At 40.1% G+C, this 23,613-nt stretch overlaps 1 protein-coding gene across 1 annotated transcript; it reads left to right on the top strand.

Moving 5' to 3' along the window:
• Nucleotides 1-31: 31 nt before the first annotated feature.
• LOC124048566 (programmed cell death 1 ligand 2-like) lies at nucleotides 32-14,002 on the top strand. Its single transcript, XM_046369488.1, is given in 7 exon segments — nucleotides 32-145; nucleotides 8,725-8,784; nucleotides 8,920-9,270; nucleotides 9,481-9,759; nucleotides 10,466-10,527; nucleotides 10,529-10,595; nucleotides 11,212-14,002. Coding segments are annotated over 7 exon segments (942 nt in total). The 5' UTR covers nucleotides 32-99; the 3' UTR covers nucleotides 11,289-14,002.
• The last annotated feature ends 9,611 nt before the right edge of the window (nucleotides 14,003-23,613 follow it).

Genomic DNA, 23,613 nt, shown 5'->3' with positions numbered 1-23,613 from the left:
TATGCTGTCAGGAATTGAATCCGGCAAAAGCACGAACGCGGGGATGGAGGAGAAGGCAACATGATGCATCGCTTTTTGCATAATATATGATTGTTATTGATGAAGATCAGATCCAATTTTATGACCAATTTATGCAGAAATCCAGGTAATTCCAAAGGGGTTCACATACTTCTTCTTACCACTGTATCTGTTTTCGAGTGCATTTGAAATATTCATCATGCAATATGAATTGCCTTGGATCGTATGAAGCGGTAACTTAATTTAGCCAATATGTATTGAAAGCTAGACAATGGTAGTTTGACAAGCCAGCTATTGTACATGTCAATTTTGTATTGTATTTCATTAACTAGCTCTCTCTCTTGTCAGTGAATTCACATTTTTTATTATGTTTTGTCTTATTTCAAGTAACTAGCTGCAGGCTTAAAGAAACATTGAATGATATACTTTGCATAGAAACCCAAATAAAAGCATGTAGATAGAACGATGTGTGTGTGTCATGTAGGCTAGAATGGAGGTTTAAAAACGGCAGCTGCATATGCGCCAATACATATGGCATTGTTTACTGTACACATTTTTAACCAGAAAGAATTAAGAACAAATTAATATTTACAATGACAGCCTACTCCGACCAAACCCTAACGACACTGGGCCAATTGTGCTCAAACCCCATGCGATTCCCAATCACGGCCGGTTGTAAATACAGCCTGGAATCGAACCAGGGTCTGTATTGAAGCCTGTCGCACTGAGATGCAGTGCCTTAGACTGCTACGCCACTCGGGAGCCCAGAAAACAAAGTATACAATGCAATACAAACTTCTCTAAAAACAGTTGTAGAATTATAATAAAATGCCTTACAATAAAATAACCAGAGTTTGATTCTTAAACCAGAGGAGTTCTCAAATAGCAGCTGCCCAATATGGGGCGGCAGGTAGCCTAGCGAGATCCTATTGGCGGGTTCTAGCATCAATTTGAATATCTCCACTCGGGTTCGCCTACTCTGTGAAGTGCGCGTGTGCAATAATTCAATTCGCCCTTGCACTCCTAAACAACGCCATTTTTAGAAACTTTAGCAAAGGGTCAAGTCTACAAAACGCAGTCCACTCTGTTACAGATTACAGTTTTGGAAACAGAAAACTGTTTGGAGATCAAATGTTTCATCGTTGCGTAAAATTGCAGAATGGTGGCCAAAATCAATATTTTGGCACATTCTCCTGCTGCCGGCCACTGAGCTTCCTCTCATCACCATATATGATAGTGAATGGAAACGCCAACCAAATGCTTCACACTTATACACCCGGTGAAATGTCTGGGTCATTGTTCTGTGGTTGCTATTCAAAATAACTGTTCGTCACTTGTGTATGTCACTTACTAGCTAGTTAACCAACTTCGGCTAACTGTCACGTCAAACATTGAACCTGGAATGACCGTACAATAGCTACATTTTCGTTTGTTTGAACTTTTTTTTATCTTGGCATTTACTTGGATATGTCCATGATAATGACGTTGATGCGAAAAAAGTTGTCACGTCTGGGCACTGTTCACCATATTTATGGTACTACAGAGATTGAAATTGAAACATTTTTTGAGGTCAAACAGGCAGACAGCGAGTCCTATATTAACCCCTGCTGTACCGAACAAAATGCTATAGGCTAGACGCAAGGAGAAATAATGTGCGGAGTTGAGATAAATACAAGAGAAGATTCGAACAGCAACATGAACATGATATTCTTATGGAGGTGCAGTGTTAATTTTTAGATGGAACTGTTAGCAGGCATAGGTTTGTCTGTTACAGCAAGGCTTGGAACGATCCTAATCCAATCAGCATCCAGGATCTAAACAACCCGTTCTATAATGTAATAGACATGCATGCATATACATTTAAGTACGGAGACAAATAGCAGAAGGTGTCTCAGGCAGTATTTTAAGTATCTAAATATAATGTAACCTAGCAATTAAAATACAGTGCATTCGGAATGTATTCAGACTCCTTTACTTTTTCCGCATTTTGTTACATTACAGCCTTGTACTAAAATTGATTAAAACATTGTTTTCCCCCCATCCATCTACACACAATACTCCACAATGACAAAGCAAAAATAGGTTAAGACAGTTTTGCAAAGGTATTACAAATAACTAATCACATTTTCATAAGTATTCAGACCCTTTACTCAATACTTTGCTGAAGCACCTTTGGCAGCGATTAGAGCCACGAGTCTTCTTGGGTATTACGCTACAAGCTTGGTACAGCTGTATTTGGAGAGTTTCTACCATTCTTCAAAGCAGATCCTCTCAAGCTCTGTCAGGTTGGATGGGGAGCAATGCTGCATAGCTATTTTTAGGTCTCTCCCTCTCTCTCTCTCTCTCTCTCTCTCTCTCTCTCTCTCTCTCTCTCTCTCTCGAGATGTTCGATTGGGTTCAAGTCCGGGCTCTGGCTGGGCCACTCAGGACATTGAGACTTGTCCCGAAGCCACTCCTACATTTTCTTGGCTGTGTTCTTTGTGTGATTGTCCTGTCGGAAGGTGAACCTTAACTCCTGTCTGAGGTCCTGAGTACTCTGGAGCAGGTTCTCTCTAAGGATCTCTCTGTACTTTGCTCCGTTCATCTTTCCCTCGATCCTGACTAGTCTCCCACTCCCTGCCGCTGAAAAACATCCCACAGCATTGTGCTGCCGCCACCATGCTTCACTGTATGAATGGTGCCAGATTTCCTACAGATGTGACGCTTGGTATTCAGCCCAGAGTCCCATCTTGGTTTCATCAGACCAGAGAATCTTGTTTCTCATGGTCTGAGAGTCTTTAGGTGCCTTTTGGCAAACTCCAAGTGGGCTGTCATGTGCCTTTTACTTAGGGGGGCTTCCATCTAGCCACGCTACCAGAAAGACCTGATTGGTGGAGTGCTGCAGAGATGGTTGTCCTTCTGGAAGGTTCTCCCATTTCCACAGAGGAACTCTGGAGTTCTGTCAGAGAACCATTAGGTTCTTCTTCTTTCTCCCCAGATTGCTCTGTTTTGCCAGGCGGCCAGCTCTAGGAAGAGTCTTGGTTGTGCCAAACTTCTTCCATTTAAGAATGATGAAGGCCACTGTGTTCTTGGGGACCTTCAATGCTGCAGCAATTTATTCGCACTCTTCCCCAGATCTGTGTCTCGACACAATCCTGTCTCGGCGCTCCATGGACAATTCCTTCGACCTCATGGCTTGGTTTTTGTTCTGACATGGACTCTCTGTCATGTTTTGTCATTTATTATCTTGTCTTGTCCCTGTGCTTCCCATTCTATTCGTTTCCCTCTGCTGGTCTTATTAGGTTCTTTCCCTCTTTCTATCCCTCTCTCTCCCCCTCCCTCTCTCACTCTCTCGCTCTCTCTTCTCTCTATCGTTCCGTTCCTGCTCCCAGCTGTTCCTATTCCCCTAATCAATCATTTAGTCTTCCCACACCTGTTCCCGATCCTTTCCCCTGATTAGAGTCCCTATTTCTTCCTTTGTGTTCCGTTCCTGTCCTGTCGGTTCCCTGTTTAGAATTCACCGTGCTGTGATTGTGTATCGCCCTGTCGTGTCGTGTTTTCCTCAGATGCTGCGTGGTGAGCAGGTGTCTGAGTCTGTCTGGTTCGAGTGCCTTCCCGAGGCAACCTGCTGTTCACCTGCTGTTCAAGATCGAGTCTCCAGTTAGTCCTCGTCATTTCGAGTGAAAGTTGTGTTTTTTTGTTTGTATTCACTTTACTGGATTAAAGACTCTGTTTTCGCCAAGTCGCTTTTGGGTCCTCTTTCACCAGCATGACACTCTCTGTGGGGCCTTATGTGTGCATTTCCAAATCATGTCCAATCAATTGAATTTTCAACAGGTGGACTCTAATTGAGTTGTAGAAACATCTCAATGATGATCAATGGAAACAGGATGCACTTGAGCTCAATTTCTTTCGAGTCTCATAGCAAAGGATCTGAATACTTATGTAAATAAGGTATCTGGGTTCTTTTTAATACATTTGCAAAAATGTCTAAACCTGTTTTTGCTTTGTAATTATGGGGTATTGTGTGTAGATTGAGAATCATTTTATTGATCCATTTTAGAATAAATAAACAAAATGTAGAAATTTTAAGGGGTCTGAATACTCTCCAAATGCACAGTAAATCATGTGCCATGGAGGGCACAATCTTACAATATATTTGATTTAAGCCTTATTTAACTAGGCAAGTCAGTTAAGAACAAATTCTTATTTCCAATGACAGCCTGGGTTAACTGCATTGTTCAGGGGCAGAACAACAGATTTCTACCTTGTCAGCTCGGGGATTCGATCTAGCAACTTTTCAGTTACTGGCCCCACACTCTAACCACTAGGCTACCTGCCACCCTACAAAATTGCAGTCGAGGAATGAGAGCTTTACCATTTATGCCAAAAGCCTGGGCCTCTGATGGAGACAAGAACTGTCATCAACACATGCTTCAGTATTCCCCCTTCTCTCTTTATATGCCCAGGTCCCATAGGCATATCGAAAGGATCCTACCCTGGTCACCAATGTACCTCACTGATGTAGAGAGAGACAAGGGCCTGATGTAGAGAGAGACAAGGGCCTGATGTAGAGAGAGACAAGGGCCTTAGCATAATGCAATCTAAAGCTTGTGTGGTCCAGAGAGGAGAACTCTGAGCTCCTGACAGGGAGATTAGAATTCTCCCCACTGCATGTTACAATAGTAAAATAATCTGTTTTGTCATCTGTTAAACTGATTCTACATATAATTTAGTCTTTGAGATCAAGACTAAATTCAAACAAGCACGTGTATCTGTAGTGGGTGTTTTTCAACTCTAAAAAGCACTAGACTGCGTAAGACAAAATCCACAAAGAAAAGACAACAGGCAAATGCATATGTGGTCCTAATGCCTAAATAGTGACTGCAAGGCTAGTTCAAACTGCAGTAGGATGGTTCTCCTCACAGGTGAGTGAATCAGCCCATGCTTGGTGAATAGCGCTTAGTTGATCTCTGGGAGCGGGACACAGGAGAGCTGAATAGATAGTGAGAGACAAGAATTTATCAAATAAATCATCAATGTAGCTTGTGAGCTAGAAAATGAACATCCTGACAGTCTGAGGTAGGCTGCACTGCATTCATCCTACTATTGATAGGGATAATGTGTAATTTCATATTCGGCAGTATGAATGAAATCAGTGGGTTACACCTTGATGACTGTATTAGATTTACACTACTTGTCCTATACATGGCTAATTTAGGAAAGGGACCATTTTAACTGGCTTGCTAGCCACCGGAGAACAACAACACAACGAGAGGCAACTATTAAAAGTTTTTCTTTCAGTGACGTTGCTGTCTTGTCTTTGATAGTACCTGGGATAGTAAACAAGTTTTGATTGGTTTACAGGTTAATACTCAGCTGCGTTTGTCTGTCCAGCCACATACAGTAATTTGAAAAAGTGCAAGAATTGACAATGCCAACAAACTAAATAAATAAATATACACAATATATAAATAACAGCTCCTCCCTTGACAGAGATCGATCATCTAAAAACTAAAGCAGATACGGCCCACCTGAGGTATAATAAGAACAGGGCCCTCCTATAGAGGAAGGTTCATAGGGATAGTCAGATAGCTTTGGTTGAGTAAATGGCGCCCACTAGTAAAGATTCTATTATATTTTATTCATGACATTTTTTATTTTTTTTTTCACCTTTATTTAACAAGGTAGGCTAGTTGAGAACAAGTTCTCATTTACAACTGCATCCTGGCCAAGATAAAGCACAGCAGTTCGACACATACAAAAACACAGTTACACATGGAATACAAACAAACACAGTCAATAATACAGTAGAAAAAAATTAAATATATACAGTGAGTGCAATTGAGGTAAGATAAGGGAGGTAATGCAATAAATAGGCCATGGTTGGGAAGTAATTACAATATAGCCATTAAACACTGGAATGGTAGATGTGCAGAAGATGAATGTGCAAGTAGAGATACTGGGGTGCAAAGGAGCAAGATAAGTAAATAAATACAGTATGGGGATGAGGTAGTTGGATGGGCTATGTACAGGTGCAGTGATCTGTGAGCTGGTGTGGGAGATATGGGTCTCCAGCTTCAGTGATTTTTGCAGTTCGTTCCAGTCATTGGCAGCAGTTCTTTTGGCTCACTTCCTGTTCAGGCTATTCATAGTAGACTGCTGGGCTTGCCCCTTCACTGTAAATTCAGAATTTTTCCTTGTAAAAGAAATAAGGGATTACTAGGCTACTCGACAACTTTGTGTCCAGCCAAAGTGAAGGCATTTCACATGCACAGTCACTATCAGGAAACTGCATGGCTTGGGGGGAGGAGAATTACAGTACGGGAAGTAGATAGGAATATAAATACTGCTCTACATAACAATATATGTTACAGCTGTGATATGATTATGAAAGAGCCTCTGAAGGAACAAGAAATACTTCTATTAAGGTAGAAGACTGCATGTACTGCATTTAGTGAGTGCTGAACTTCATTTTGTTTATATGCCAACATATTTGGCTTAATTGCTTTTATTTTAAAAGGTGGTGGTAGATTATGCAGTCTCATGAGATGCTTCTAAAGTTATCTTTAAGTGTATGCAAGTAGGGTAATAATGGTCTAGTATCTTTAAAAAAAATCCATTATTTTTTGATGACTTTTACTCAAAGGCGTTCTCAAATCCACTATTCTCAGGTTAAATACAGAAATGCTTTTGTTAAGTTTCAATATCCCCTCTGCTCTGCACAAATCTTTTTCATGTTTTTCTACATATATATTTTCCATGGTATATTATTGGGCTGTGATATAGTCTTCAAATCGACTAATCGACTATACTTTTATCCAGATTTTATATATATATATATATATATATATATATATATATATATATATATATATATATATATATCTTTTTTTGATCAATTGTTTTATTATATGTTCAAGCAAAAAGCAGAATAAATCATTGGACAAATAACAATTAGAATGTCAGCACACCCCAACATATTTTTGAACGTGGGTTTATTGTATTGATTTAAAAGTTGAATTTATGCAATTCACTAAGCCTGATGTGTTCCATTTGTTTTCATCCTCTATTCTTGACCAAGTGTGTGTGTGTGCGTGTGTGCGGGCATGCTGACTCATACCTGTATGGTCTTTTCCATATACTGTGCATGTGAAATACCAATCATGAGGTTGCTGTCAAGTTCGAATGATGACTGTGCATTAAATGTTTGCAACATAACAAGAGATTCATAAATATAGGGTATTCAAAAAGTATTCAGAGCCCTTGACTTTTTACAAATGTTGTTACGTTATAGCCTTATTCTAAAATTGATTAAATACCAATTTTCCTCATCAATCTACACACAATACCCCATAATGACAAAGTGAACACAGGTTTGTAGAAATGTTAAAAAATAAAAAACAGATACCTTATTTACTTAAGTATTCAGATCCTTTGCTATGAGACTTGAAATTGAGCTCAGGTGTATCCTGTTTCCATTGATCATCCTTGAAATGTTTCGACAACTTGATTGGAGTCCACCTGTGGAAAATTCAATTGATTGGACATGATTTGGAAAGGCACACACCAGTCTACATAAATTCCCAAAGTTGACAATGCATGTCAGAGCAAAAACCCAAGCCATGAGGTTGAAGGAATTGTCCGTAGAGCTCCGAGACAGGATCGGGTCGAGGCATAGATCCGGGGAAGGGTACCAACAAAATGTCTGCATTGAAAGTCCCCAAGAACACAGTGGCCTCCATCATCCTTAAATGGAAGAAGTTTGGAACCATCAAGACTCTTCGTAGAGTTGGTTGCCCTGACCAAACTGAGCAAATCGGGGGAGAAGAGCCTTGGTCAGGGAGGTGACCAAGAACCCTGATGGTCACTCTGACAGAGCTCCAGAGTTCCTTTGTGGAGATGGGAGAACCTTCCAGATAGACAGCCATCTCTGCAGCACTCCACCGATCAGGCCTTTATGGTAGAGTGGCCAGACGGAAGGCACATGACAGCCCACTTGGAGTTTGCCAAAAGGCGCCTAAATGACTCTCAGACCATGAGAAACAAGATTCTCCGGTCTGATGAAACCAATGCCAAGCATCACATCTGGAATGAACCTGGCACCCTCCCTACAGTAAAGCATGGTGTTGGCAGCATCATGCTGTGGGGATGTTTGTCATGATGGGGTATTGTGTATAGATTGATGAGGGGAAAAAAACGATGTATTCCATTTCAGAATAAAGCTGTAACGTAACAAAATGTGGAAAAGTCAAGGGGTCTGAATACTTTCCGAATGCACTGTAGGCCCATATTCTTTTTTCCTTTGGATCACCAGTTGCTGACTCGCTAGAGAACAAGCTCAGACCAGCCTTATAAAGATGTAGGATCTTCATTTGATCACTCTTGTTGCTGAGCATTTTCCTGCTCAGCAGGAAATTAAAACTTAGTGTATTTCAGTTTATAAAAGGCTTCTAAAGTTTAATTTCCACTTTGAAATTTCAGACTTTATTTGCCCAAACGAAAAATGTGTTAACCCCTACAAAAATGTCCATTCATTACAATCCACATAATACTTCACATGTCCTGTTGCTGCAGGATTATTTTCCTGCTGTAGCAAACTGGCTCCAATTAAGGTCTGACATCTGTACAGTCGTTTTGGTGTGTTCTATTTAAATAGACTGACTCATAATTCCACTTACAAAAGGTTGTGGTTGCAACATTTCAAATGTTTTCTCTCTTCTCTAGTTAGCATGGAGCAGGCCTTTCTTTTGGTTTTACAAGTAGTCTTATGGCCCACTCTTGCAGGTATGTTATTGATGTTTTTAAGTACTCAATAAAATACAATACAATAGAGACATTTTTAAAGTTTTTTGTTTGTTTAGTTCATAGAAACCCCCCCCCCACACACACACACAACTCTCGTTCTCTCTTTCCACACAGCCTTGTTCACAGTGGAGGTGGACAGTCCATTCCACGTGGCAGAGTTCCGCGGTGTAGTCACCATGGGTTGCAGGTTCCAACCTGGGGGCCAGGGCCCAGACTTGTCAGTGATATGGCATCGCATCTGGCCTCCTCCAGTTGTGGAGGTGTACAGGCTGGAGAACAGACAGGAAGACCTCACTTCCCAGAATCCCCAGTACCGTGGCAGGGTACGATTGGTGACAGAAGAGATTACCAATGGGTGGGCCAAGCTAGAGGTGTCCATGCTGAGGATCAATGACTCTGGGACCTACCAATGCCTCGTGGAAATGGCGGGAGCTGATTACAAACAGACAACTTTGACTGTTAAAGGTCAGTCATGAATCTGTCAGTGTAACAGAACATTACTCTAGGCTAATTCTAATTTCCAGTCTTTCAGTATTGAGTAAGAAACATTAAGGAACTTTTAAAATAATTGTGGTAACACTTTAAGTTGCTCGTAAATCTAAGTAGTAATGCTGTAATTACACTCTATGTTCATGTTATTGCATAGTAAAGTTTTTACGTTCATCTATCTTTTAGCCTCCTATAAAACTATTGTTAAAAGCATGAAGAGGCGTCGGGGAGATGAGGTAGAGCTGGTCTGTGAGTCTGAGGGCTATCCTCTGGCCACAATGACCTGGAAAGACAGGAGTCTCGGGAACATAAAGTCCAATGACACCACTGTTAGAACTCCAGACCAGCTGTTCCAAGTCACCAGCACGATAACAGTGAAATCCTCTGAGAAAAACAACTACACCTGTGCCTTGGTGGAGGAAGGGGAAGTTCCAAAGGGTCCGTCAGCCAGGTTTGACATCCCAGGTATGACGTGAATTTTGATCCCGTTTGATAACCCTTTATTTGAAGGGTACCTCAATAAGGACTTCATAACACATGAATAACTCATACATAACACATGAATAAGCTGCTTATGCACTGCTTATAAATGTGTTATCTCCTGTTTTTTTATTTTCACTTTGCAATGTCTGGCCTCACACCGATACCCTAGAAATGAGACTCCGTGACATTGTACTGACTGCACAAGGTAATGGAAACTAGGAGGTTATGGTGAGGCCTACACTATTTATTTATTTATTTTACCGTTGAGTGTAGATGTGTTGTTGATTTAAAAGGTGCTATATATTTGGGTGCATTCCTCAATGATCATGGTGTCAAAGCGTAATATTTACCCTTCCATTCAACAAAACACATTTGTAGGAGTTCTACGTCAACGCGGGAGGGAAAAGGCTTTAGAGATGGCAATGGAGATGGTGGAGATAAAGAGCATCCATCTTTCCATGAAAACCACATTTCACATTTCACTGTTGGTTAAGATTTGGGGAAGTTCTGTTCGCACCGGCCTATCTGGTGTAATATTGGGTTATTTCCAAAATGCTTGTTTGTGTTTTGAACTTCTCACTGAGACCATTTGCAACTTCTTGTTATGTATTGTGTTACATCAGCCAAATATATATGTTTGATGATTCAAAATAACATTTGTTAGACTCTCAATCTTTTTTCTTCACAGATGAAATAGACCTACCACTAGCAATGCATAGTAAAAGTAAATGTGACACCCTTTCTATTGCATTTGGGCACATCACTGACAGTGGCCATGGTCATTGCTGCTGCCATCTTTGGCTATCGCAGACGGAGAGGTAACTTTTCTTCTGTTCTTACTTGATTTGCACACATTTCTGTCTCAGGTTTTACTACAAAGAGTTTCCTATGTTTGTTGGTTGCTGAGAGAGAGACTAGATGATGTACTGTAACCTCTAAAGGTGTAGAGATGCTGTTGAGACCAGAATAATCAATGAGATGGTGTTTTTCTGACTCATGATCTTGTGACAATGACTTAGCATGTGAGAACATGTGTGTGCACATTCTAAACCTATCCGAAACTGCTACGTGTGAAAACACCCCCACAGACACGCTTTCTCTTTTTGTGTCAGGGGGATTTTACGTCTTGTAAAGTCATGTGGGTGGCTTCTCAATATAGGACTAGTCATTCCTTATATTTAGAATAGTTCCCTATCAATCTTTTGGTTAAATCTTTACGGTATTGCATAGTATTTTAAGACTGCGTGTTAAAATGAGTTAGAAACAGGAAATTCCCAAACTGCCTTTGACAGTAAATACGAGACACTGACAAATCCAGTTACTACTTAGTAAGTGATAACTGTAGTAGGTACAGCAAAATATCTCTTGCAACATGGAATGAAACAGAATATAAACTATTGTAAACTATACCCTGCTTTATCTTTCTGCTCACAGGGAGGCCCGGGGATCCCAGCACCCCAAGCACTAACACCCTCCTGGCTCAGCAGAGATGGGACCTGGACCCCTTTTAGTGTCTAGCAGCTTCAACTGGCCCTGGTGATAAACTGTCGGAGGGTCATACAGATGACCTGCTCCAGGAGGTCATAGAGAAGGAGCTTGTCAGGAATGTGCTGGCGCTCCTCATTGAGACTGTAAACTGTGTGCGAATCACTGAGAGCACAAAAGGACTCATGCACGCACGTACACTCACATTGACTCTGTCAGATAAAGTTGAATCATGTTACATTTACTGATACCTCAAGGGACATGTTTTACGTTTCTATGTTAACACATTTCACGTTTGTTTTGATAACAACAAACCACAGATAATTGTGCTTATACCCAGTGGTGATTTTAGCATGCAAATCTTGATGGGGCAAATGCCACAATTTTTTTAAATGCATGCCAGAAAAGCCACAACGATACACAACACTAAACAATACATTAATTGCACTATAACGGTGACAAACAGTGCCCACAAACTATTATGGCCTACATAAAGCTGTCCCGACAGCAGAGCTTTGCTTCTGCACCATGAGGTGAATCCTTACCACACCTGGCTATCAGTGCAGCCTCTTCCTGGCAGCGAAACAGTTCATTCAGCCCCATTTACTGACTTTTTAAAAACTTAGCTGATATGGCTGACTTTCTTAAACTCACCCCTTGTGGATTTGCGTAAGTCGATAAGAATCTCATTGTCCTTTTAATGGTAACGAACTCCATGAGTGTTGAAATTTGAACCATACACAAACATTATGACATCGATGTTCAGTAAACTCATAATGTTTGTTCTTATCATTAACACTTCATTCTAAATGCAAGCAGACGAGCTGCGACGAGGGAAGCCTTTCAGTTCAGCACTTTCAAAATGGACACCAACAGAAATTCAGATCGTACGAGACATGCAGTTAGCCTAGCATTTGAAGTATTTTATTTGGCCTATGTGGTCTAAAAAGGAAGAAAAATACAATCATAGACAATATACCGACACACTGACAGCGCAAACAAAATGACCCTTGCAATATATACTGGAAATATACATTAACTTTTTGTTGAAAACAAATATTTGAATGGGAAGAGCACTGGCAAACAGCAGTTACAGACCGAAAAACATTTTATAGTATCCCCTCCTCATGAAGAAAAGCACATGAGCTAATTTATGCAGAAGCATACATGATGTTTATGGATTCACCATTGATTGTTGTGCTATGCTCACTTGAACAGGAAGGTGGCACGGTGTTCCTTCTTGTGGGAAAATTTTGTAATCAAAGGTGCTTTCAAGACAACTAGCAACACTGACAAAAAAGAGGTTGAATCATAACGTCAGTGATCTTCAGGTCGGAACTCTAGTTCCCGGCTTGGAATTCTGAGTTGGATGACCGTTCAGAATGTATTTTCCCAATCTGAGCATGTTTTTTTCTAAGTTTCCACTTGTCTTGAACTCACTGGAGTCTGAGATTTCCCAGTTCCGAGTTTCCAGTTGTTTTGAACATAGCAGAAGTCATGCTGGATTGACAGTATGGACAATGTATTCAACCTTTTCTGGCCCATGGTTTTGGATGTGAATGTTTATCATTTTAAGCTTGAAAAAGACACAATTTCAGACAGATGTTTTAAATCCTTAACCCCAGACTTGGACCATACACCCTGTCCACTGAATAGCAGGCAGGGGAAGCAAAATAGTGATTGCTTTGCAACGCTTGCAGTTAGCCACTGATTCCTTCCCAACCACTCGTTGAATTTGCGATTTCCGACTTGTTGTATAATGTTTATGTCCAATGGCCGTTTAGCACCGATACATTATATCTATAATTTATCTTCATATGAAAAGGATTTGACCATACATTGTCGAAGTGATTCATGATGATAACTGCTTGTCTAGCATCTAGCTAAGATTTTGAACGTAGCATCAATTCAATCAAAGCTATAACATGATTTGACAACATTTTATCTGTGGCCAATGACCTTGATCCTTCTTGGATGGGCACTTCTAATTTAATCTATAGCAGCACCCAAGGGGGCTAGAACTGCCTAGCTCTCCCTGTAGATTCTGCAGCGACGTGGTGTCCCCATGAGTGACAGAACACTGAGCCAATCACGGCGCAACTAGAGAACATTGTCAATGCCTACGCTCTGTATATTCCTCTGGCTGCCCCTCCACCACAGAAAGCACTGAGATTGGCTGAAACACTTGCATTTTGGAGCTGCCTTACTCAAGAAACAAACCATGTTTGTAGGCTGCTTTATTAACTCTATGTGACATGAATGAATGACCTTTTTTTTAAATTGCTTAACAGGTGGGGCTCAAAACAGGTGGGGCTCTGCCCCCTCCTGCCCTGGATGACGGGTCGCCACCGCTAATACCACATTTACTTGCTGTAAATGCTGTACCTTTACTACGTATAATACAGAGATAATTACATGTTTATGTAGAAATGTCCCAGGTTGGGGGATGATATTGAAAAACCAGTTCACCTCCATGCTCACCATGAAACTCCAGAAAGCAAATGAGTGATTTCAGCCACAGTTTTAGTATTGCTCATATTAATGCAGTTATTTACAGTACCTCAAGGATTTTATGCTGTTTGATCCTCATTATGAGTCTAACCATTCGCTGACCACACAGTTTCATTTTCAGTCCAATGTACCATTTCCTGTAAAACAAACTGTCTAAAGACAGCTGTGCTAAAGCAAGGAAATGCTCTTGATTTTCCCCACAAAATAAAACATTCAGTCATCAAACGAACTCAGTCATCAACTCTGCTCTTCTTTTTAATTCCCATAATTTAACATTGTGAAACAACTGACACATGATGTGCCTTGATAACTGTTTGCTGTTTGTGACCGTATGCTTTGCTACACAAGGAAACAGACAATGATTTCCCAGTATCTCCACCCTGTGAGGATCTTTTCCTTGTTGGTGTGTCTTACCTCAGATATCAATGTCTTTCTTCTGTTGTCTCCAATTTGTCTATTGTTCTACCGTGGTGTTAAATAACATACGCCATTAGTTTGGAAGGGCATTTTTCAGAAGGGTCCCAATTAAAATGCTCTCTTTCCTCTGCATATCAAACAAATGAAACAGTGCGCAGTGAATTACTGTTGTTGCATTAAACTAACAACCAAAGTATGATTATCCTACTGAAAGGTCTGGTGGTGTCCAGTGCCTCTGAACTCCACTGTGTAGAGCACCCATTAGTGGTCATTACTCATTATTACAATGCTCAGCTCAAAATGGGAGTCAAGCCTGGGCTTCTGAGGCTAGAATAAACCAAGAGTTATTTATGTAATGTATGTGATGTTGATGAATATATGCCGAGCATCATAACATAAGAGCTTGGTAGTCAGGAAGCCCATACGCCAGCAATGTAACAAATCGATACGAGTCATCAGATCTAATCTTAAATACATATATGATCTATTTTATGTTTTGTACACGCCTGTAGCGTCCAAACTGTTTGGGCTACAAACCCCACTATGGAAAGGAGAGACTCATGAACAACAATGGTTTTCTCCATTTTGCTCTACATCACGGGACTCGTCTGAAAGTAACCTGTTTTTTAAAATTATGGCGGTAGTTTTGTGCCAACAAAAATAGGGGTTAAATATGTGTCCAGAAAATGGAAATATTTCCTGAGCTTTCATATATTTGATTGATATAGGATAAACATTTCTAAATCTTATTCATTACAATACATTTTTTGACTGTCGGTTTTACCATTTATGTGTTATTCAATTCATTTCACTGCATTTCAATATATTTTTGGGGATACAATACAGGGGTCAAATAGCTAAATGAGCCTAAGTAGAGCACACTTTTTTTTATGATGTCATTTCTCAATCAAAGTTTGTACTGATGGATGCAGCCTATTGAATATCATTGTAGAATAAGCCTATGCATAAAATGCATCCACCAATTGCAAAGTTTTCATATGACCACACATACAGTTGAAGTCGGAGGTGTTTACATACACTTAGGTTGGAGTCATAAAAACTCGTTTTTCAACCACTCCATAAATTTATTTTTAACAAACTATAGTTTTGGCAAGTCAGATAGAACATCTACTTTGTGCATGACACGAGTTATTTTTTCAACAATTGTTTACAGACAGATTATTTGTCACGCCTTGGTCTTAGTATTTTGTGTTTTCTTTATTATTTGTTCAGGCCAGGGTGTGACATGGGTTTATTGTATTGTCGTATTGGGTTTTTTGTAGGCATTGGGATTATGGTTGATTAGGGGTGTGTCTAGTTTAGGCTTGGCTGCCTGAGGCGGTTCTCAATCAGGTGATTCTTGTTGTCTCTGATGGGGAACCGTATTTAGGTAGCCTGGGTTTCACTGTGTATTTCGTGGGTGATTGTTCCTGTCTCTGTGTAGTTTCACCAGATAGGCTGTAATTAGGTTTCACGTTCCGTTTTGTTGTTTTGCATTTGTATAGTTATTTCATGTATCGCTCTACCTTCATTAAAGACATGAGTAACCACCACGCTGCATTTCGGTCTGACTCTCTTTTGACAAACGAAGAACGCTGTTACATTATTTCACTTATAATTCACCGTATTACAATTCCAGTGGGTCAGAGGTTAACATACACTAAGTTGACTGTGCTTGGAAAATTCCAGAAAATTATGTCATGGCTTTAGAAGCTTCTGATAGGCTAATTGACATCAGTTGAGTTAATTGGAAGGCCTACCTATTTCAAGGCCTACCTTCAAACTCAGTGCCTCTTTGCTTGACGTCATGGGAGAATCAAAAGAAATCAGTCACGACCTCAAAACAAAATTTGTTGACCTCCACAAGTCTGGTTCATTCTTGGGAGCAATTTCCAAATGCCTGAAGGTACCACGTTCATCTGTACAAACAATAGTATTCAAGTATAAACACCATGGGACCACGCAGCCATCATAACGCTCAGGAAGGAGACATGTTCTGACTCCTAGAGATTAACGTACTTTGGTGCGAAAATTGCAAATCAATCCCAGAACAACAGCAAAGGACCTTGTGAATATACTGAAGGAAACAGGTACCAACGTACCTATATCCACAGCAAAACTAGTCTTATATCGACATAACCTGAAAGGCTGCTCAGCAAGGAAGAAGCCACTGCTCCAAAACCGCCCTAAAAAAGCCAGACTACGGTTTGCAACTGCACATGGGGACAAAGATCGTACTTTTTGGAGAAAAAAGTCCTCATGTCTGATGAAACAAAACTAGAACAGTTTGGTCATAATGACCATTGTTATGTTTGGAGGAAAAAGGGGGAGGCTTGCAAGCCGAAGAACACCATCCCAACCGTGAAGCATGGGGGTGACAGCATCATGTTGTGGGGGTGCTTTGCTGCAGGAGGGACTGCTGCACTTCACAAAATAGATGGCTTCATGAGGTAGGAAAATTATGTGGATATATTGAAGCAACATCTCAAAACATCAGTAAGGAAGTTAAAGCTTTGTCGCAAATGGGTCTTCCAAATGGACAATTATTCCAAAGTTGTGCCAAAATGGCTTATGGACAACAAAGTCAAGGTATTGGGGTGGCCATCACAAAGCCCTGACCTCAATCCTATAGAGAATTTGTGGGCAGAACTGAAAAAGCATGTGAGAGCAAGGTGGCCTACAAACATGACTCAGTTACACCAGCTCTGTCAGGAAGAATGGGCCAAAATTCACCCAACTTATTGTGGGAAGCTTGTGGAAGGCTACCCAAAATGTTTGACCCAAGTTAAACAATTTAAAGGCAATTTTACCAATTGAGTGTATGTAAACTTCTGACCCACTGGGAATGTGATGAAAGAAATCAAATCTGAAATAAATCACTCTACTATTATTCTGACATTTCACATTCTTAAAATAAAGTGGTGATCCTAACTGACCTCAGACAGGGAATTTCTAATTGGATTAAATGTCAGGAATTGTGAAAAACTGAGTTTAAATGTATTTGACTAAGGTGTATGTAAAACTTCTCACTTCAACTGTATTGTCAGAAGAAAAATGTATATTTTTAATCCGGAGCACATGGTTATTCATGAAATATATTTCTTTACATTTTCCGGGGAAATGTTCAAACTGCATGCCAATCATTTGATCTCAGTCAGTTTCATGGGAATATGCATTTAGATATTTTACTTCAGTGCGCTAAATCAGGGTCACACAGTGTGTTTATTGGTAGTCTTAAACATATGTACTTTGAAACAAAGGTATACACTTCACACACGGTTATGAGCTTTAAAAAAGTAGACACATTTATCATGTCAGATATAGAGTTAAAATGTATTCAATTTAGACTTTGCATCCCAATATTAAACTTTATATACTGTGTATTCGGAAAGTATTCAGACCCCTTCCCCTTTTCCACATTTTGTTATGTTATAGTCTTATTCTAAAATGGATGAAATAAAACAAACTCCTCATCAAACTCCTCATCCACCTGTGGTAAATTGAATTGATTGGACATCATTTGGAAAGGCACACACCTGTCTATATAAGGTCCCACAATTGACAGTGCATCTCAGAGCAAAAACCAAGCCATGAAGACCAGAGAATCTTGTTTCTCATGTTCTGAGAGTCCTTTAGGTGCATTTTGGAAAATTCCAAGTGGGCTGTCATATAACTTTTACTGAGGAGTGGCTTCCGTCTGACCACTCTATCATAAAGGCCTGATTCGGTGGAGTGCAGAGATGGTTGTCCTTCCTTCCACGGTGGAACTCTGGAGCTCTGTCAGAGTGACCACCATCTTGGTGGTTCTAAACTTCTTCCATTTAAGAATGATGGAGGACACTGTGTTCTTGGGGACCTTCAATGCTGCAGAAATGTTTTGGTACCCTTCCCCAGATTTGTGCCTCGACACAATCCTGTTTCGGCGCTCTACCGGCAATTCCTTCAACCTCATGGCGTGTTTTTTTCTCTGACATGCACTGTCAATTGTGGGACCTTATATAGACAGGTGTGTGCCTTTCCAAATTATGTCCAATCAGTTCAATTTACCACAGGTAGACTCCAATCAAGTTGTAGAAACATCTCAAGGATGATCAATGGAAGATGAGCCTTCCAACAAGACAATGAGTCTAAGCACACAGCCAAGACAACACAGGAGTGGCTTCGGGACAAGATTCTGAATGTTCTTGAGTTGCCTAGCCAGAGCCTGGAATTGAACCTGATCGAACATCTCTGGAGAGACCTGAAAATAGCGACGCTGTGCAGTGACGCTCCCCATCCAACCTGGCAGAGCTTGAGAGGATCCGCAGAGAAGAATGGGAGAAAATCCCCAAATAGAGGTGTACCAAGCTTGTAGTGTCATACCCAAGAAGACTTAGTCTTTAATTGCTGCCAAAGGTGCTTCAACAAAGTAGTGAGTAAAGGGTCTGACTACTTGTGTAAATGTGATTTTGCAAGGTTTTTTAATATACATTTGCTCATTTTCAAAAAACGTTTTTTTGCTTCGTTATTATGGGGTATTGTGTGTAAATTGGGGGGGGGGGGAATTTAATACATTTTAAAATAAGGCTGTAACAAAATATGTAAAAATTTAAGCAGTCTGAACTTTCCGAATGAAATATAACAAAACCGTTTGATATAGAAACACTGGACGTCCGGCATTATTATATTATTTTTTTTATTTTATTAATGATGAAATTCTGTAAAAAAAAAACGAAAAAACATTCCACCCATATGAGGCCACTAGTGGGCGATTTGACATATGACTTCAGGTCTACAGCTTATGGTGTTAACAAACTATTAGTCTTTCTTTTAGGACGATTTTTGTTTCAATCAAAACATAGGCCTATATCCTGCCTAGTTGGGCACACTAAGGTAATTTTCCAGAAATATTTTTACCAGCTCCGTATATTCTCAATTAGAAAAAAAAAATAGGGAGCGCCGATCCTCCGACTACATCCCTAGTAAACATTTACCATGACTGGCAGAATACCCACTATTTGCCCTTTATCAACACAAAACCACGTCAGCCCATCCTCTTTATATTTACTGTACATTGTGTGCAGTCAAATATCAGAAACTGAGCTACGTTTTTTTTGCAGGTCTTTTGCAGGTTTTACTATATAAACTATTCGATCCGAGCCAAATTCCCTCATCTGCTTACATGCGCCTCCCCTTTATCAAGGTTTTTTTGTACTTCCTTTATTAACCTGGTCTCAGAATATTTCGTATTATTCCATACGTAAATCGAGGCACTCGATTTGGTGTGGTATATTATGTTTGGTGTGGTTACATAACACAGATTGTGACTAAAACCAAAAGCAGGGTGTTTTTTTTGTTTCGCTGACCAAGCAAAAACAAAAAATGGAGGTCAATGAGTGTCGATTTTGGTCAACAACAAGAATGTATGGTCTATTTGCTACTTATTTGATCAAATAGAAGTTTCGTGGTGCTTACGTTTTTATCAGTGTACTGATATACGGTAAGTAGGACACGTGACATCTAAGCATCTTTGGGAAAAATCGCAGTGCAGTCCTACCTCTCCTTATTGGTTTATAGAAGCAGGTACCCACGTGCCCTCTCCTCAATGGTTATACCCACGTGGGTGACTGAAAGACGAACGAGGTCAGTGGGGGTAATGCACCTAATTTATGAAAGTTGCCATTTGCAATATAAAGTCCAGAGAATAAAATGCCTGGGAGGAGAGAGGACTAGAAACTATTCGGTTGATCGTTTTATGTGTGGATTCATTGTCGGTGTAGAGGACCTTGTGCATTCCAGGTAAAATAACAACTCAATGTTTATATCACAGAACAAATGAGCGAGCAACAGCAAGTTAGCAGGTGCAACCTAGCTAGCTAAATTGCCATACATGTATAATGCTTTTCGACCTGTCCCCAAATTAATGTAATTGGTTCAGAGTTTGTTTTGATATTTTAACCTGCGTGTCGTGATCGCGTTTGGTGTGGGGGGACAAAATAAATGTATGCACGATGGCGCAGCAGCCGGTTTGGGATCCGTGTTTGCAATCTCCAAATATTACCATCAGAGAGCAGCAATGAGCCATTCAAATCTGAAGTTCACGAGCAAATGAAGTCAGATGTCAACATCTCGTTCGACGCAAACTTCCCACCGGGCGGGGGAACAACCTATGTGAAGTAGCCACAATAAGGATTAGCCACAACAGTGGAATTTACGGTCGACTTCAAAATAAAAGTGATGGAAATGGCTACAAATAGTTGCATCGTGTCATTTGGACGAGATAATCCTAAACTAATTTGGAACGTTATATACATTCAACAAAAGACAATAGTTACTTTGAAAATGTTATTTGACAATATTTAGAATCGCACTGGGTGTATTAGACTTCAGAATTGCATTGGGGGCATACTTATTCCACTATACAGCCTTACCTATGGATTGTTGATCAATGAAATTTGTATTTATTTGTATTTTATTTCACCTTTATTTAACCAGGTAGGCAAGTTGAGAACAAGTTCTCATTTACAATTACGACCTGGCCAAGATAAAGCAAAGCAGTTCGACACATACAACAACACAGAGTTACACATGAAGTAAAAGAGTCAATAATACAATAGAAAAATAAGTCTATATACGATGTGAGGTGAGATAAGGGGGGTAAGGCAGAAAAAAAGCCATGGTGACGAAGTAAATACAATATAGAAAGTAAAACACTGGAATGGTAGATTTGCAGTGGAAGAATGTGCAAAGTAGAAATAGAAATAATGGGGTGCAAAGGAGCTAAATAAATAAATACAGTAGTGGGAGAGGTAGTTGTTTGGGCTAAATTATATATGGGCTATGTACAGGTGCAGTAATCTGTGAGCTGCTCTGACAGATGGTGCTTAAAGCTAGTGGGGGACATAAGTGTATTCAGTTTCAGAGATTTTTGTAGTTCGTTCCATTCATTGGCAGCAGAGAACTGGAAGGAGAGGCGGCCAAAGGAGGAATTGGTTTTGGGAGTGACCAGAGAGATATACCTGCTGGAGCGCGTGCTACAGGTAGGTGCTGCTATAGTGACCAGCGAGCTGAGATAATTGTGGACTTTACCTAGCAGGGTCTTGTAGATGACCTGGAGCCAGTGGGTTTGGCAACGAGTATGAAGCGAGGGCCAGCCAACGAGAGTGTTACAGGTCGCAGTGGTGGGTAGTATATGGGGCTTTGGTGACAAAACGGATGGCACTGTGATAGACTGCATCCAATTTATTGAGTAGGGTATTGGAGGCTAATTTGTAGTTGACATCGCCGAAGTCGAGGATTGGTATGATGGTCAGTTTTACGAGGGTATGTTTAGCAGCATGAGTGAAGGATGCTTTGTTGCGAAATAGGAAGCCAGTTCTAGATTTAACTTTGGATTGGAGATGTTTGATGTGAGTCTGGAAGGAGAGTTTACAGTCTAACCAGACACCTAGGTATTTGTAGTTGTCGACATAAGTCAGAACCGTCAGTGATGCTGAAATGGGGTATCGGTGAACTCCGTGACACCCACAGAACACAACTGTGAAGAATTTACACCAATATTTGCATCGTAGCTCAAAGTGCGGGACTCTGAAAGCACTGTGAAGTTTTAGTTTATTAATTCGACCATTTAAAAAAAAAAACAAGCATACAACTTGAAAAAGTCATACATGCACATGAGTAAATTTATGGAGGATATCACACAAAGTCTGGGACTTATTTCCATTGTGGTCCTCTTGAGACAATATGTCTAGGCAAGATCGAGCACGGTTGAACACAGTTTGACAGCTAGATAATAAAACATAAAAACAAAGAGGAAAATCTATTTCATCATTGCAGTTACATCATAGGGTACATGCATATGGGCACAGCAGACATCCAACAGTGTTTTAAAACTTTTCTTTTTAAAGCTGCCCAGAGAGGATGTCATTTTTGTGGGCAGAGGCAACTCATTCCACTCTGATGCTCCAGTATACAAGAAAGTACCATTCCCAGCATTACGCCTGAACCTGTATAAGCGCACATTAGCAACACCTGATCTGGGGCTGTGATTGTGTGCATCCCTAATATGGGGAAAGTAATCAGTTAGATATCTGGGCGCAGAACCATAAGTACTCCTGTAAACCAAATCTAATCTGAAACACCCTAGCCTCAACAGGCAGCCAGTTGAGTTCCTGAAAGTAGCTCCTGCCTATGTGTGTACGTAGACGTACCTTCAATTACTACCCTGATCAGCTTATTCTGGGCTATCTGGAGTAGAGGTAGATTTCTTTTTTTTTCAACGCCGATACCGATTTATTGGAGGACCAAAAAAAAGCCGACACCGATTTAATCGGCCTATTATTATTTGTATTTTTTGTAATGACAATTACAACAATACTGAATGAACACTTATTTTAACTTAATATAATACATCAATAAAATCAATTTAGCCTCAAATAAATCATGAAACATGTTCAATTTGGTTTAAATAATGCAAAGACAAAGTGTTGGAGAAGAAAGTAAAAGTGCAATATTTGCCATGTAAAAAAATCTAACGTTTAAGTTCCTGCTCAGAACATGACAACATATGGTGGTTCCTTTTAACATGAGTCTTCAATATTCCCAGGTTGTCACGCCTTGGTCTTAGTATTTTGTGTTTTCGTTATTTATTTGTTCAGGCCAGGGGCCTGTTGCACAAAAGTAGAATTAAGACATCCGGGATAAATGACTCAGCTGAGCTCAATGAAGCCAAAACATGTGCGTCCAGGCTTAATTGGTTGCACAAAGACCAAGCCAGGATGAGCAGACACGGATTCATTAAGCCAGGTGAAACCAATCCTGGATAGGTGCGCGCTCACGGCTCACTCAAATAGACCCCGCCACAGATCACAGATTAACTGATTTACCATGGCAACTAGCCGCGTACTTTTCCCCGTCGGAAGCACAAATCCTCATGGAGGCATACGAGGAGGTAAAAGATATAATTAAGAAGAAAGGCAACACCGCCACAGTGATAAAGCAAAGAGAAAAAGCGTGGCAAAGTATTGCAGACCGCCTGAATGTGCAAGTAGTGCACAATTACACACTCACCGCTCCGCTGAAACATCACAATTACAATTCAAATATTTAATTCACATCTCCAAAAAACGCAGTTGTACTGTAATTATGAAACGGTTAAATTTTTAATTGAAATGCACTGCAGATATGAGTGAAATTGTGTAAAGTAAGTCCATCACACTGTATAAAGCTATGATAAATTATTATTAAAGCCTTACATTATTATTTAACGTTACTACGCTCAGTACGGTTTAATCTTAGCCGTTGTACTCTGCGTCTTATGTTGTCCACCGTTTTTTTTGTGTTTCTCCTGCTTTCATTAATGTAAAGCTGCTTTGACAGAATGAAACAATTGTGAAAAGTGCTATATAAATAAAATTTAATTGAATAAATAGATGAGCTATAATA

The sequence above is a fragment of the Oncorhynchus gorbuscha genome, linkage group LG11 (assembly GCF_021184085.1).
Source record: "Oncorhynchus gorbuscha isolate QuinsamMale2020 ecotype Even-year linkage group LG11, OgorEven_v1.0, whole genome shotgun sequence".
Taxonomy (NCBI): domain Eukaryota; kingdom Metazoa; phylum Chordata; class Actinopteri; order Salmoniformes; family Salmonidae; genus Oncorhynchus; species Oncorhynchus gorbuscha.
This window is presented reverse-complemented; position numbering and strand designations above follow the sequence as displayed.